General features: G+C 36.4%; 1 protein-coding gene across 3 annotated transcripts in view; it reads right to left on the reverse strand.

Annotated features, from left to right (window-relative positions):
• Window positions 1–249: 249 nt before the first annotated feature.
• LOC113237601 (phosphatase and actin regulator 4) overlaps window positions 250–17,371 on the reverse strand; it is a 54,784-nt gene continuing 37,662 nt past the window's right edge. The window contains exons 5-13 of one of the 3 annotated variants that reach the window (XM_026474179.1): window positions 13,192–13,302; window positions 12,600–12,800; window positions 12,097–12,313; window positions 11,628–11,660; window positions 10,465–10,641; window positions 6,572–6,699; window positions 5,805–5,944; window positions 4,184–4,320; window positions 250–3,780 (exon numbers count right to left, since the gene is read on the reverse strand). In XM_026474179.1, the coding sequence (XP_026329964.1) occupies window positions 3,765–3,780; window positions 4,184–4,320; window positions 5,805–5,944; window positions 6,572–6,699; window positions 10,465–10,641; window positions 11,628–11,660; window positions 12,097–12,313; window positions 12,600–12,800; window positions 13,192–13,302 (1,160 nt within the window). In that variant the 3' untranslated portion in view covers window positions 250–3,764. The remainder of the gene's footprint in view (window positions 3,781–4,183; window positions 4,321–5,804; window positions 5,945–6,571; window positions 6,700–10,464; window positions 10,642–11,627; window positions 11,661–12,096; window positions 12,314–12,599; window positions 12,801–13,191; window positions 13,303–17,371) is intronic. The other 2 variants (XM_026474177.1, XM_026474178.1) reach the window with 2 other exon arrangements.

Consider the following 17,371-nt stretch of genomic DNA (forward strand, 5'->3'; position numbering starts at 1 on the left):
GGCTACTTTATCTTTTATTAATGTTAATTGACGCCAACGCTGGCGTAATTAAAATTGACTATATTTTGTTTCTATCTTAATTTCGTGCAATTTTGTCCTATCTCAGCGCTCGTAAAAAGATGTCTAAAAGGACAGGATTGAGATAAACAAAAACAATTAAGTATAAAACTTAATGTATAATCATGGTATTTACAAACTTATGTTATATAAAACAAGTAATTTTATGGCTATCATTAAATATACTTATTATAATATGTCATTAATAATTTACACAATATTCAAAATAAAAGCAACAGTAATAGATTACCATAGATAGCAATTATATAGATCGTAATAGCACATATGATATTTGCGATATCAAATGGAAATAAAAGAGATTCCATAATTTACACCATTAAAATTATATACAAACGTGATGAAAACAGTGTTTATCGATACAATTGCTTTAGAATCATTATAATATTACATAAATTTGTTGCCATGTTAAATATATCCTCTACACATAATGTACGCACGTAATAATAATGATTATATGCACATAACTAAAACAGACGATTAAGTTTCCGATTTTATAGTAATATTATATTGGTTGTCAAAATTCGAAACTTTGAAACGCCTTAATTTTACTTTCGAAATATTAAACGTAAAAAACTAAGACAATATACAAATAGTAATTTTGAATCAACCCGGCAGTCCGTCTAAAATACATAAGTTATATTTATCAAAATAACGATAAATCGACAACGCTCGCAATGCTTACTTAGCACCTCTCTGCAATTAAATAATATTTGAAAACGATTCCTGTGCATAAAAAAGAATACAAAAATACGTGAAAAATACATACTATTACACTAAATAATAAAATCGTATCACAATTGTTGATTGGTAAGGTTTATACCTAACGTTTTACACGCTTGTGATGTGTCGACCGCCAACGTGCGTCGAGCCGCCAATCGCGGTACGCATATATATTGTAACGATGGCGATGTAAGCTAGCTAAAAGAATTTAGTTGAGCCATAGATCTTTGGAAATCTGAATATCTTATTACATATTACAATATCGATAAACGTCTACATTTTATCTTAATATTTTATTCGCAAATCTAACAAAATCGTTTAGAAAAATAAGTCGTCATTTTGGCTTCCATATTATTACACTAAAATGGAATGGTCTCAAGAATAACCATTATAATATTATTAACATTTTGTAGTTTGCTATCCGTACAATTGCATAATGTACTGTAACTACGCACTGACTTAACGTAGGTAGGTAGGTATATGACTATATTAATGTAACTTTTTATAATAAATTGTAATGCCTGGATAAATATTTTTAAATACATACGTCTACTGTCAATTGGTGTAACAAAATTGACTCAAACTGTTATTTATTTGAATAATAAAGATTCCTATACGAATGACAAAGACGTCTTCATCGACAGATATTGCCCTCTGAAAGCACGTCACTCAAAATGGCACCACTACTGAACAATACATTGCTTTTTATAAAAAACGATTAATATTAAACGGATTCCTATCTATGAGTTTACACTACAAAGATTTACTTATATGTATATATTCGTGTAAAAAATGTTTCAACGTTAATCTCAAACTCAAGGTCACATCAAACAAACTGATACCGATTTATTTATATTATTGCTCAGTTACTAATATAGCTTTGTGAATCAACATTACCATTATCAAATAATCTTTCATGTAATCTCAGAAGACGTATAATTTTATATAACAGCTACAGCTTTATAAGAACTTAATAGTATTTAGTCCTTTACTCAATACTTCGTTCAACTTTGAATAACTTACGCTAGTTCTAGGCTAGAGCGACAGATGAATAACAAGTTGTTCCCGCCGAGGTTGCTCGTGTCGTACAGGATGGCCGTGCTGTTATAATACCACTATAGACCGCGAGAAATATACTCGATCACAATGAACAGCAAATCAAGATTTCATTTGTCGATCACGTCGCGTTGTTCGTTCATGGCGTGTTCACTATAATCAAAATACTAAATGCGCGCGCGCCACCATTGGGTGCGTGCGCACCTACCACGGATGACATTCTGCGCCGACATCAACAACAACACCGACCTATTAGTGCGTTTTACGATCACCGAGGCTTTCCCTGTACTTCGGAATTGCATTACTGGACCAATTGCCTTAGCAAATTATCACAAACACAAACTATCCCATCGATTAGCTTTCCATACGTACACGAGGGATTAATAATGCTACGGAAATTATCAAACTTTGTGGCATTAAAGTTCGTTTCTTTGTACAATAATGAATATACTCTAAAACAATGGGAGTGACGAGAGATTATAGGTGGTATATTAGTGCTGTACCAGAATAATGGACATACAATACAATACATATGTATAATTTGGCCTAAGTTGAGCAAACTAATATTTGTGCACACTAATACGTAATTCATCTGATAAACATATAAGTAGCTAGTTTAAAAAGTGGGTCCCCTCGACCCGTACTAAAAAGTTTATTGTTATGTTGCACAGCATTTCTGTTTGGAAGCACTCCTAACACAATTAACTCGATTTAATAAGAGTCTGGACAAATCGAAGAGAGGACAACCTTGATCGTTAACACTTTTATTACCAATATAACACCTATTCCCTTATTTAAAAAATAAATTTTATCTACTCAAATTGCTACGATGACTTCGAAGTTCTTTATAATTCTTAAGTACTCGGGATTTCAACTATGGAAAACATATAAAATCACGTTTGTCGTTTGTTCAAAGTCAGTCCAATAGTTTAGAGCCAACAGGGAACTTCAACTATGTCATTAGAATAATAAACTAACATTTACTTTGGGCGTATCATATTTCGTCAAACATTAATTATTAAAGTTTTAGTAAGTATATAACAGACATAACGCCATCGAATTATCTAAACACCTGACCGTTTGACGAGTCCATAGATAGATTTGAAAATCTGTGGCAGTATCTCAGGTGCTGAGAGCTGGAATTCAATTCGTGGACAAGCAACACAAGTACGGTAATCAGAAAGTACCTGTATTCTTATTTTTTTAAACGAACTATCTCACACGTGGCTAATTATTTGAGTAAAATGATTTCAATAATATCTTAATTCATAAAACATGAAAGTACTTTAAAATAGAAGTTGTGACCGCAAATACAAATGTAACGTGAAATAAATACGAATAAAATTGAATCTAGCTTAATGACTACGACGCTAAGAGCTAGCAATATAAGAAAAAAATCACAAGTGTACACGGCGTAAATCCTACGATGGGTACGCGTCGCATCTGAAGGACTCACTCGCAAATCTCACATCTTGAGCGCTAGGCTCTATCTCCAACAATAATCAGTATCACTAACCTTTCACGAAGGTCAATCAAAAGAATGTATAGGTACGCTTACAGAATACATCAACTTAACATAAACGATACCATAATAATAATTGTACTCGGCAATAACTACGTCGTAATAGGTAAATCATAATAAGATTTCACTGTCGATACGCGTAAAAAAATGTAACGTCGAAACGGCAAGTTTAGAATGTCCAACACTTTACCGATGTGTGATAAGTTATTGTATACGAATCTTCCGGAGCGAGAAGAAGTCAATATATAACGGTAAAATCACAGGTGTGGCCGGCATGGCGCGGATTGCGCGGCCGCCTGGGGAAGAGCGAGCAGCCGACGTCGCAGCTGCTCAAGCGCCACTAGCGCGCCCTCTCTGTGCAGTCCTGTCTGGGTCTAAGGCACAGCCGTCATGGTCTATGGAATCTGGTCAAAACAAACAATACCGCCATTAATCAGTCCTGTAACCGTTCGGTCAAGTTTAAGTTGACAAGTTTATGTTAACTGGACAGTCAACCAATACAATCTAAGAAATCAAATCAAATGTTTTTTCCTGAAAATACTCCGCTAGTTTGTTATTATTATTGATACCAAAATCGAACAGACACAAAAAAGAAAAGTTCCTTCGATCCATCTGAACTCGAACCAGTGTCTGTTGCCTCACCGTGGCTACGATACTTGTATCAATAATAATAATAATAATAAACTAGTAGACAATTTTCACAGAAAAATATACGAATATCACGGTAGTAAAAACATGATATTCAATAAAAATAAACAAATCAAATAAGACAAATACATGATAGAGACAATCAAAGTTTTAGTTTACCTTGTGAGGTGCTTGCTGTCCTCGTGCACCGCCATCTCGGAACTCTTGAACTCATTGAGCTCGCGCCGGATGGCAGCCTTGTCACGTGGCGTTAGTCGCGTCCACGGCTTGTCCGCACGGCGGTCGTAATCGTGCGCCTGGGTAGACGTATAGAACACAATATAACATAAATTTAAAAACTATTTTTATTCCAAAACAACTGTAGTCTGTCTTTTTTGAAAACGGAGTAAAATGACAGTTCATTACGCAAGTGTTGCTCGCTTGCAAGAAGCTAGTGATTGCGGTCGATAAATATTCTATCGACTCTCGATTGAAGGTCACGCTTATGGAATAAATAACCAAAAAATAGTCGTCGGCCTATCATTCGTTCAATTAGTGAGGGCAGGTTCATTTAAAATGTCAATTTTTGTAAGTTCATACATAGACTGTTTTTAGAACATGTCTACGATAAATGCAAAGTGGAGATGTGTTTAAAAATTTCATTTTAATTCAATTTAGATAATCAAACCTGCTTATTCTTCTTAAAATGTAAAAGAATAAAAATTTATTTCGGTACTAGGAGGTCAAGTGTCAAAATAAGAATAAAGATAGCAATAAAGCAATTAGTAGTCATTATAACGTCATAACATTCACGATGCAGTTATGTTAGGCCAAATTTTAACGTTTTTCAAAATCTATCGATAAAACTGTCGACAACAACTACACGACTTTTTAAAATTTTGTGAAAACTGGCAACCCTGCAAACTACTCCGTCGTCAAAAAAGAAAGATTATAGGTACAAAAAGTATTTATTCCATTCAGAAATTGTATGTATTAATGATATGAATTAATGTGGTTCTCCTAAAGAAATAAAATAGACAAATACATAGTAGTAACAAAACGTAAAGGAAACCTTTACAATGTGTGCTTATAGAAATTCCATAAAAAAATTTAAAGTATACATTATATTGTATTCTAATGCACATAAAAGAGAAAAAATTTACTGTCTTTTATGTTGGCGAAAGTTAGACAACAAATACTCGACAATAATTCTATAGAGACTATTAAACGCGATAGATGTAACAGCTTAAATTTTATTACGATATAAAACATACACAACATAAAACAAGATTGACGTAGTGCCTACGATGACATATACCCCAAATTCGGTGTCATAAAATTTTACGCCAACCCCCTACACATTCATTCTATCCAATGGACATTAAAATCGCCGTAACTATGAAATAATACAATATTGTGCTGTTTTCATTGGCAATTTTCTATATTGAAACATACGTTTCGATTACTTGATCATGGAACTTTAAGAACAGGTTTATTATCAATAATGTCGACACAATTTCTCACTGGATACTTTGCGACACATTAAGAGCTATATTATATTCTCTAATGAACGGGCTTAAATGAAGAGGTTTATGATAGCTCTTATTGGTTTAATTTAGTGCTGACACATTACTTTTGGACACTGAAATGGTTGCGATGGTAAAGACTTTAGGCGGCAATATCCGTATTGTCGATAGTAGAAAATTGTTATTTTTAAGCATGGCTCAAAATTCTCTTGTCGACAATTTTTTAGGTTGAACAGATAAGATTTGTGTTGAACAGATAACATGCGTTTGCTGACCTGTGTGACCTCGATGTAGTCGCTGAAACGGATAATCTTCTTCTCCTTAAGCTCGTCGACAGTAGGCCGGAAGCTGAGCTTGCGCAGAAGGTACCGTTTCTTCTCTTCTTTCTGCTTCTTCTCTTCAGCAGGGGACTGACCTGTAGCGAAATTTAAAATTTACTTGCTAAAACTTTTGAACCACAACAAATATGTTCTTAAATAATTTCATTAAATGAAACACAACTAACAAGAGCTTATCTTCTATCTTGAAGTTCAAAATGAAATGTCTAATACTATTTTCCAACACTCATTCTGTGGGTCAACAAACAGTCGTTATGTTCGAATTTCATAACGAGTGTTTAAGTGGTGTGTGTTGCCAATTTCACTATGATCTTTAGACTGCCCTCCAAATTACATTTACATGGTCAGGAGATGACTGTTATTCTACTAAATAAATCTATCGTGCCAAAATTAATTTGTTATATCGCAATTAATACTGAAAAGTGATTGATATCTGGCACACGAGCCAACACTGATTCGTATCCAATGTCATATAGCAATTTTACGTTTCAATACAGTTATTGTAAATGCAAGCAGCAAGTGTTACCATATTAACCAGTTAACATTAAAAATACTTAAGAAAACTTTCGTATGAAAATTATAAATATAAGAAAAATATATTCATTATATAAAAATATATCACAGATATGCCTTTGGTCAGATTCAGCGTCGACAAAGCTACATGAGATAATTTGATCTGTATTAATAGGGTTATTTGTGCTTACTTTTGAGTATATTTCTTTCTACAAGTTCCTCTGCGGTGGGCCGCATGGACAGACGGCGGATGAGACGCGCGCCGATTGCTTCCCACGACTCCTGCCGCTCGTGTTCGCTCTGCACCACCAGGATGTTCCTGACAATTCGCAAGAATATCAAATTAAATTAAGAATATCAGATCAAACTTAGATGACGGTCAATTGACAATTTTTGGTATTTTGAAATACGATGCATAAATATAGACACACGTAAAATAAAAAATGTGTTTCACACACCAAATTTTGAAATGGTTTCCAGATAACTTGTCAATACACTTTTCATTTAACGGTAATACAAACTAATGCAACGAGACAACGAACTCCAAGTACACTCCAAAGCAACAGTTTTGCTTTACAACGCAAATTAGTTTGTTAATAAATGCCTAAACATATCGCATGCACGTCTTGTATAGAAAAAGACCAACGTAAAACACAAAAGTGCAGTAGTAATAGTTTTGCTATGTCCTACATAACTATTGTTTTCATTACAATAGGAATGTCAGCCTGCAATGGAATTAACAAAGGTCGTAGCGTGCTACACTAATATAATGCACGATAAAAAAGTTTTCCATTAACATAAAGGTCTAAAATAACATCATCTATAAAGTGGCGACAAACTTCAAATTTAAGTGATTTGTTGGTCGCAATCACCGAGGAATAGTTAACAGGGAAAATTAGTTTAAAATCTGGCCACACGTAATAAAACGAGGCTAAATGACAACACGAAATAACTTACAGCCGATGACGCAGTTTTTACCTAGTATGATGATGTAGTAATAAATCGATAATTGGTTCGTCGAATTATAAAAATTCATCACGCAATTTTTAATTAAGTACAGCACAATGTGTAGAGCACTGACACAGGCGTAACTTTCTCTTGAAGGTGATGCAGTATACTAACAATAAAGTGTGTCATTCCCATTTGCACACGCGCTCTGCCAACTGACCGGGGACAACATAAAATTTGCCAAAGCTCGTATATGACGCCGAAAATGTTTTCATAACGGACAGATAACATAAGGTGTTGGCGATCTCCCAACTCGCGTTATCTAAACTAGTTTTAATTATCCAATTAATAACTATCTTTTTTGTGAAAGATACAAGGAACTATTTCAATAGCCAAAGAAATAATGCGATGAAACCTACAGAATTTTCCAGTAAATCTAAATATAATTTGTAACTTGAAACACTGGGCGTGTACAATGTCAATAACTCGAGAGTGCAAATAACAATGTCAGTGCCAAGAGCGACTCGAGCTTTCGGAAGGCGGAAGAAATAAACCGTCAATTACGATGTTTCAGTTTGCGCTAGAGTTATTTTAGCACTCCCAGGCTAGTCGCGAGTACCGATAAGCGATATTCTCGTGAGCGGAACAAACGTACACTGCTACTACTTGTGTTTAAATCACATGATTCGAATTTTTACTAAACTACTTATTTCTATTAAATTAATTACAACTAGCATACTTTTTAACACAAAAGAAGCCGAAACTAAAATATTTTTTAAACAAAATTAATTTGTACTAATATAATATAATGATTGTTTGTACTATTTATAACCGACTTCAAAAAAGAAGGAGGTTCTCAATTCGACTGTATGTTTTTTTGTATGTATGTTACGCGATAATTCGAGAACCGATTTTGATTATTCTCCCACTTAAATTTGAAAAAAATATTCCACCTCTAAGGATGGCAAACTAGGGGATGAATAATTTATGATATATTTATGATAGATATGATAGGGGATGATTTTGAGATCGGTTTTTTAATACTCTGTACTGATTCTACTTGTTTGTAACTAAAAGTTAAAATTTAAGTTATATTTTATAAGAAGAGGTCGGTTCGAATCCGGCCGGATCGAAGGAATTTTTTGAGTGTTCTTTGTATTAATAATTATATTTTATAATTTTAGTGTTAACTACACTAGTACTTCGTGCCATCTCATCTTATGTAAGCGATTTCAACTGAAAACCAGTGTTACTGCAGGCGAGCTGTGACATATGCTGAGTTGCATCCCTTTCAGTTTATAAGTACATGTAATCATTAATTTCTTTTGTAGATTCTGTTTTGTTTGAATCCTTTTAAGCTGAATAAACGTTCCTTTCTTTCTTTAATCTCATCTGTACGATGACGGTTACTGGCATTCTTATTCACATTTGCTTAAGTTACGTTGAAACAACTTTCAACAATATGCTAGGCCTTAATTTAATCACTGTTACTTGAGTTATTACAAAATGGTGATGCCAAAAATATTATTTCTCTTTAACTGTGATGCCAACTTACTGCCATTAAATATTTGTTACGCAATAATATTTACGATTGTTTACTATTCACATTCACATGTAATTTGTGATAAGGGAACAATCTGAGGTGCTAAAATAGTGTAGGAGTGAACCTGCTAGCACTGAGAGTTTGTTTTATATTGAGGGCGACGTCGCACATATTGAACTGGGAACATTCAAGTCACTGAGTCGTTGAATTGACGCTCGTTGGACTCAATTTTATTTTTGGCATCACGGCTTGTATTACTGGATCGGTTAATAGGTCACATGACATTATCATTTTAGGATAAAAAGAAAACTTTTGTTTACTATTTGAAGAATTAGAATTTGTATTTAAAAACAATGACTCTGGCATGCAATTGATAATTTTAGTAATCACGTGGGAAGAAATGTTATTAATATTATGGTAAAAAATTAAGTCACAAATTTTTTAATATTAACATTTCTTAAAAAGGATATAATTTTTTTACACAAACCAAAGTAATGGGTTCTTTACAGGTCCCGTGGCTACGGCTGACTCAGTCAGCCATAACCATGGAACCAGTAAAAAACATCATTTCAATCATGTGTAACTATCATAAAAACTAAAAGACTACTTAATGTCCTGTATTTTAATACGTCTCCAAACTAGTTCAAGATACATGGCGGAATTTTAAGGGGATTAATACTTGTAATAAAGAATCGGCAAAACAAAAATATTTAAAAACATTATTGCCGTTACCACAACTAGTAATTTTTATTTTTTATTTTATTTATTTATTGGGTTTACCAACGTCTGTGTACATTATTATTTTTTATATCTTTTCATACCTTTACAAGCGATGTAATTGCCATAAACACTTAAGAGGTGTTTATGGCAATTACATCTACATTTTAGTAGCAGTAGAGCTCCTTGTAAATGAGTTCGTCCAGGGAAGTACTGCCACCTTACCTATTTCTGCCGCCAAGCAGTAATGTCCGCATTACTGTGTTCCGGTTTTGAAGGGTAAGGGTGCTGGTGAAATTACAGGCACATGGAGACAGACTTGTCAACTTATGTCTAGAGTGACGGGCGCAGTGGCAGTGCCCCTCAAATCTTTGTTATTTAAAGCTCTGAGTGGCACTGCATCTGTTATGGACAGACGTGTAGCTTACCATCACGCGCACGACTTGTTCGTCCTGTCACTTGATATTATAAAAAAAAGGTAAACACAACATGCACTAAAACTTAAGTATGTTTAAGTAAAATTTTGACAAATAACAATATGATTAGAAATTGATGCGTGCAATAATTTTACGATTGAATTATTTGACTGAACTTAATAAATTAAAATTTGTTTTACGAGTCCTGAGAGGAGAGTCATAGTGAATATCAATAATGTTACTGTAATTATTTACCGTCCTACATAAGCTTGCAACTGGCAAATTTGAGCCAGATACGGTTTTGCGAAATGGAACACTAAATGGAGTAATTTTGTTACGAGGACACCTTACGGGAACACGTAATTTGAATTTTTGAAGCAACTGAGGACAATCCACCTCGTGATGAAATATTTAATCGTAACTGTAAGACGCTATTATCTATTAAAAGGTATGAAAATACCTGTTAATGAGTTCCTGTCGGTCGGGACGCAGCGCAAGTTTGATGTTGAGACTTTCTTTCCGAGCCAACTTGGCGGCGACACGGTCCGACTCACTGGAGTACGAGTCCTCGTTCTCCCACGGCCGCGCGTTCTCCTTGTTGTCGTGTTGTGTGTTGCCAACCCGCACCGGTCGAGTGCTGTTATTGTACAAAGACTATTAAAGTAGGAACTAATCTAGAAGGAAAAATCTAAGCTCGATCGTGACAAATTAGAATGAAAGAGCATGTGGGTGTTTTACTTTTTACGTGTTTGTACTACACACGACCAAAAAATTTTGCGCGTGCGTAATTAAGCCGCGACAGAGACATGACATACAATGTTAAAGTATAATCAAATACTTAATCAATAAAGGAAGTTTCCTTTATTGAAGAAAATAAAGCTCAATACGTTTACACCCGGTTATAAGATTATATTCGGAAGTGCATCTTCACGATCACACACAATGTTGTTCTTTGGTTTTTATGTGCAATGTTAAAATTCAATAGTAGGTTTTGATGGTGATCTGTGACCAGTAATTACAATCACGGTTATTTTAATCTAATCAGCTTTGTAACTAAGAAGAATAAATTTAATAATCAAAAAAACATCTATATATGTAGACCAATTAGTAAATAAAAAATACATATACCATAAACTAGATACATAAACATATATGTAACGACTTTCATTCGCTATGAACATTTATATATAACTTCCATTACATTTACATGCAACATCGAATAACAACAGAGCTTAAATATCATAATACAAGACATAAACATAATAACATTCATACAACTCATATTAATAAAATGATTCATGTAGTCTATACACTAAATTTGTCGTTGTAATTATTACTCAGGCGCATTCGTCACACTGGTTATGTGTGTCGTTACGTTTAAATTTGCTCCATTATGGTATGAAGTGTAGAACCCGTGAATTAGTAATGTCGCAGTGTCAGTATGGTGGTGTCAATTGTCAGAGCGGAGTCGTGAGGGCATTAGATATATGAAATAAGAAAACATCAAGACAGAGATGATAGTCGGAAGCGTGCAATGCACGATGCATGGTCTGAAGGCAAGCGGACCGTCGGGAGGCCTCTGCGAGATGGCGTTCGACAACATTGATAACGTGAGACTGTTACCATATGCGGATCCTCGGTTTGGGCGGCGGCCGTCTGCTCGGCGGCGCATAATAGAAATAAAACAATTTCACAATCACGCCCACAAACCAATCACAATTAAAAAGCTATTTGAAAAACTCGAGAATGACAATGTCGTGTGTGTTTCTGCTGAGGAAGAGCCTCCTCACCCTCAAACTCAGGGCTCTAGTTGTTTAAACACTACATTTAAAAGCATGTGTTACGGCGTTACAGCACTCGTCTCAAAACAAAATCTCACACGTTACTACAGCTTTTCTACAGTACTTGTAAATCAATGCATTTTGCTTTATTGAAACGCAGTTCGGTTAGCCAATGATCGATTAACCTTTAAAATTGACCAATGACTTCGACTAAGTCGGAAGAGTTAAACTTCCGACCAAAATATTACTTATTTTAGTAACTGCAACTGATTGCTTATTGCATAAGTGATATTGTAACATTTGGTACTGACTTGAAGCTAGCGTGGTGGTGATCCTGGCGCGGCTGCAGTGGGGTGGCGAGCGGGGTGCTGGCGGGGGAAGCGGAAGGCGCGGGCCGCTTCTTGAGCGCCGACTTGAGGGGCACAGCGTTGAACAGTGGCTCCTTAGGCGGTATCTCTTCCACGCGAGAAGTATCCGCCATTGTTAAACCCTCCGCCTCATCTTCGTCTTGGTCATCCTCATCTTCAGCTGCACCACATTAAAATCATACCATAGAGTGTATGTGTGTATATATATACACGTTATTATTTACGTTATATACGTTATTATTGTAAATATACTATTGCGCGGGCGTGTGTATTCGTTGATAAAATATTGTACAAATTGTAATATCACAAAACGTTAGGGAGGACAGGTAGAATCCGAGATCCACATTTGTAAAGCGAGCCACGATGACAAATATTATAAGAGAATGGCCCGAAAACATTTCGGATTTCGAGACGTTACAGTAAATGACCAATTAATAAAGACTTACAGTCTGAGAGAGTATGCGGCGGGTGGTGATGTGGGGGATGAAGATGGTGGTGGCGTGTGGGACTGGGGGAGGAAAACATTGGTGGCGGCGGGATGGGGCCGATCTCCGAGACTGCGATCGGTGGCTCAGGCAGCTCTGACAGCACCAGTGGCTCCTCGCCATTCCCGCCGCCCGCCTCCGCGCTTTCACCATAGTTGCTCACTGTAAATTGATTAAAAAGCCTTAAAACATTTGCATGCACAATCGCTAACAGTACCAAATAATACCAAACCTAACTCATGAGATCTTTTATTTAAATAACTTTTACAGAAGAATACAATCGAAATTCAGAAGTCTGATTACGATAGCTTATCGCACTAAATAACAAAAAATTATAAACCTTTACGGGAGTAACCGGCGCGTCGCATATCAGAAGGCCTAACCTCTGTTCGTTTATATGTAGTGACACATATGTAGTGAACATGTTAAATAATGACACTTATAATAGAATTGGATAAGGTTCCCGGCGAATAAAACTCCATCGGGACTGTTTTAATTTGTTCGGATTTGGAAACGCTGCAGCTAAATAAGGGTGAATTTGCCAAACACTTACCTACGTCCCCTTGATAGCATATCCGCCTTGGATGTTTCCCTGCAGTCAAGGAGTTGGGCCGCTCGGGCCTCATCAGCTCCCCACCATTTTCCAATTTGTCTTTCTTTGGTTCTGAAAACAAAAGAAATCACTAATTAAGCACAAGTTCATAGGCAATGGAACACGAATCTCGTTCATAATCTTAACAAATGTACCTAATCGAAACGAGGCAATTCATCATTATATCGTGGTAACAGTTATCGCTCGCATACGGGTTAACATGATGGATATTGCGGTTCACCTCCTTCGCGGTGGAGATAGCGGGTGGAAAGTGTGAGGATGATAGATAAACGTCACGCCGACGTCTATGCTAATAATAGGTGGTAGACGATGACGGGGAACGCGCCTCCATTCATTGGCGGCGCCCGCACGCTTGGCCTTGGCCGCATGGAAGTATTACTGACGCATCTCCGGACAAGATTACATGATGGAAACAAATAAACATCAACAATGGTGGACAGAATGTAACGGCCTGTTATTTATTTAGATCACTGTGGTTTCCGCTGTGGTTTATGTTTTTGAAAAAGAGAAAGTAGTTGCACAGTAATTCAAAACTTGGTAATTAACCATGACCAGTATTTGCCGAATTCACAAATAAATGAACGATGTGAAGAACCCAGCCGTAGAATGTAAAAATAATATTGATACATTTTTATTATGTACGATGCCCGAAATAAAGTAGATGGTAATATAAATAATGTTCGTCAAATTCGCCCCCGCAAGAGACATCACGTTCGCTGACAGAAAAAGTAAGAATGTTTAATTTACTGGCAAGTGTTACGGCGAAAACCACATACCTACATACTATTTCATCGAAATGAGTCATGCATGCCTATCATAAATGTGTACGTCGAAAATACATGAATGGCTTAATCACGTTAGGCGCCCGAAGCCAAACAATCTAATGTAGCACCTGGCAGTGCCAGCCTTCCCATTTTTATGTCCTACTCACCAATTGCTCAAATAATTTTACGTCAATTTGCCTACGGCTTGTTCCAGACAGAAAACACAAAATTAGGTATCTAATTCATACAGGTTTTAATTTGTTTTTACACATTATTGAACATTTCAAGAAACGTTATGTGCGTCTAAGAAGTGGGTAAACTTACTTCATCAACTTTTCGCGTTGTTGGAGCAATTCTCAGGAAACTTGAAGCTATTTTTATTGCTAACTCTTCAAACGTAAAAGTAGATGTTTAATTTTTTATGCCTTCCGGATTCCCGAATTTTATATCTTACACACTTAATTACTTAAGCACAATAGAAAGCTACTAAGGACACAGTTTGTTCAATATATTAATAATTCAATTTACATATTTTCGCGTACATAGTCATTTTACATCAAATTTAACAACTGTGTTTTATGAAGAATATCGAAATAAGAATTTTAAAGGAAAATGATTTAAAGATATTTGGTAATTCAAAATATTCATTTATGAGGCGAAAAATTATCTTTATTTTATCTTTGGCCTCAATAAGACGACGGTCTTGATGACTTTTCCAATAAATTATTATAGGAATTGTAGAGGCTTTCGGTTCGGTGGAGGGTGTTTATGCAACAGGCGGACGAAGGGCGAGAGTGGTGCGAGGACGCGACAACCGCCGAGATGTCAACCGGGTGGCGGGCGCTGGGCGCGCTCCCTCCCGCTCCGATCGATGCGCCCGCCCTTGGCCAAATCACCCTTACCGAGGTCGTCTCTCGCAGCAACGTTACGTAATCTCAGCCTCCAGCCTCCACCACGTGGTGCGGCCTTGCTGCTTTCCGATAATTCGACCTTCCAAACTTTCCTTATACGCTTTGCTGGTCTTTATTAGTTCGCTCCCCGTACTAAATATTCTATTATAGACTAGACTAGTTATCTTTTACACATTCTTCAGGAAAAGAAAGTCATTAGCCACGGTCTTGTGATAGGCGATTTATGTTTCCGAGCGCGAATGTTAATCATCGGTTTTGTATTTGCTATAAGGCCTTGGAAGTATGATGACATAATGAGTGAGTTATGCCAATAGCGCGAAAGATGGAAACACAGTAATAGCTAGCTCACAATGTCAAGTGTACGGCACGCGAGATGGACACACTGCGTCGTTCCGTCGCTCTTCGTCATACCGCGTAAAACGACGCAGCCACGAGCGTCGTTAAAAATACATTTAGTTCGACTAAAGTGAAAACATTCAATGACGCACCGGGCATTTAGCCTGTCTACTTATGTTATCTATCAAATATAGTCACAGTTACAAATCGTCTCTCATCCAACGATTAAAAACTTGGATTGACAATCATGTTGCAGAACTAAATTGCTTTCAAGGCATGGTGAGCATAAATGATAATACTGTAACGCGCGTAGCTAATATGCAAGTACGAATATGGTACTATGTTGTCGTAATATTCCTATCAGAAGGTTAAATATTGGGAGCATAATAATATTGCCCCAAACTGTATAGTATGTGAGTATTTTATAGATTAAATAGGCATTGAAACGTGGAAAATAGTAAAATGAGAGCGCTGGCGACAGTGGTTTTACTACTTTAACCCAGATAAGCCTGAAACTATTTTTCATGACATACATTACATAACTTGCATTTATTTAGTAAAATATGTCTTAAAATATATTTAAAAAATCCTGAAAAAAATTTTCAGTGCATGGCTTTCAGGGAAAGACACGTCCTATATATAGGACAGTAGGATAATAGGTAGTAGAATAGGCATTATATTGACAATTATAAAACTTATTTTATTGTACGTATTTATTGAGTGAATCGGTCGATATTATAAATGAACTTGTTTTTTTGTTAAGAATGATAATTTTCAAAACATTTGACACATACTCCAACATCACATTTTTTGCACCGGGTCAATGTTTTTTTATGGCATTGCCGGCAGCGAGTTTGTTTTGCTTGTGGAATGACTAAGTGATTAGTTTGGTCTTTTCTACTGTCAGCATGCTCGTGTTGAGAGGGTCGACTTGGCCCTCGTTTTCCGGTTTTTCTGTTTGATTCGATCAAAGCTGTTGCCACCCTCCTGCGAAAACCTAGATGATCGAGTTTTCCGTGAGTTGTTTTATATAATTGCCATGCGTTGTGTTCGGCAAGATCGATCATGTGTGTTAGTAATGGCATGTACCATTTCTTGCCTCTTACGCCAACTCTATAATGAGAAATGTTTTCATCAGACCGATCAACTCCTCCCATATGTTTGTTATAAATAGCAACAATATGTGGTTCCTCTATGACAATGTTCTTCTTTTCTCTTTGCGAGAACCGTCTTGCAGATTGCATGGGATGTATTCCGACAGCGTTGGAAGCAATACTGAATATGTTGTTATCATGCCATTTAGCGATAATGAACTTGTTGTCATGGGTGGTCCTGTAATCTAAAACACCTCGTTTCTTTTTCTTCAATGTCTTCGAAGAAACAAGGGGACAGTTAGACGTCCTGTTTTCTCGAATCGTACCAGTACAACGCAAACCCTTTTTAGTTATCTCCTCTAACAATGGCGTTCCAGTGAAGAAATTATCAAAAACAATGTGGTAAGGAAGATCAAATCCACGTGAAATCAAAACGTCACAAAATGTCAGTACTACGCTAGCACCCAAGCCTAATTCTTTATATTTTGGGTCACACATAGTTGTGGCACCTTGATATGGCTCTAACCACAACACGTATCCTAGCCGTGTAGCTCCAACCCATGACTTGAACCCGTAACGGATCGGCTTTCCCTTGATATGCTGCTTGCAACCATGTCTGCCATAATAAGGGATCATAGCTTCATCTACGCTGTAGTGTTCATCGAGAGGAGAGAATTCCAAAAACTTTTTATTCAGCATTGTTATAAGTGGGCGTGTTTTTGTGTATTTGTCTTGCAGATCGAGGTTATCATTTACATGTAGGTGGCGAAAAATAAAATCGAATCTATCCCTAGTCATAGCTGAGCCGATCAACTCATTTTTTGTATCAGGAGAGTTTTCCCAATACATTCTTCGTCGCGGGAGCCATGCGTAACCACTGACCAACAAAATGCCAATAAAACATTTCATTTCATTAGCGGTTATATCCCCTGGCATATTCTTTTTGACGGCGTACATGTTACTCTCTGATACCAACAAGGAAATCACATCTTCATCTATAAAGTTTCCGAACCAC

This window comes from Hyposmocoma kahamanoa, unplaced genomic scaffold, assembly GCF_003589595.1.
Source record: "Hyposmocoma kahamanoa isolate Upper Pololo Valley unplaced genomic scaffold, ASM358959v1 93, whole genome shotgun sequence".
Lineage (NCBI taxonomy): Eukaryota > Metazoa > Arthropoda > Insecta > Lepidoptera > Cosmopterigidae > Hyposmocoma > Hyposmocoma kahamanoa.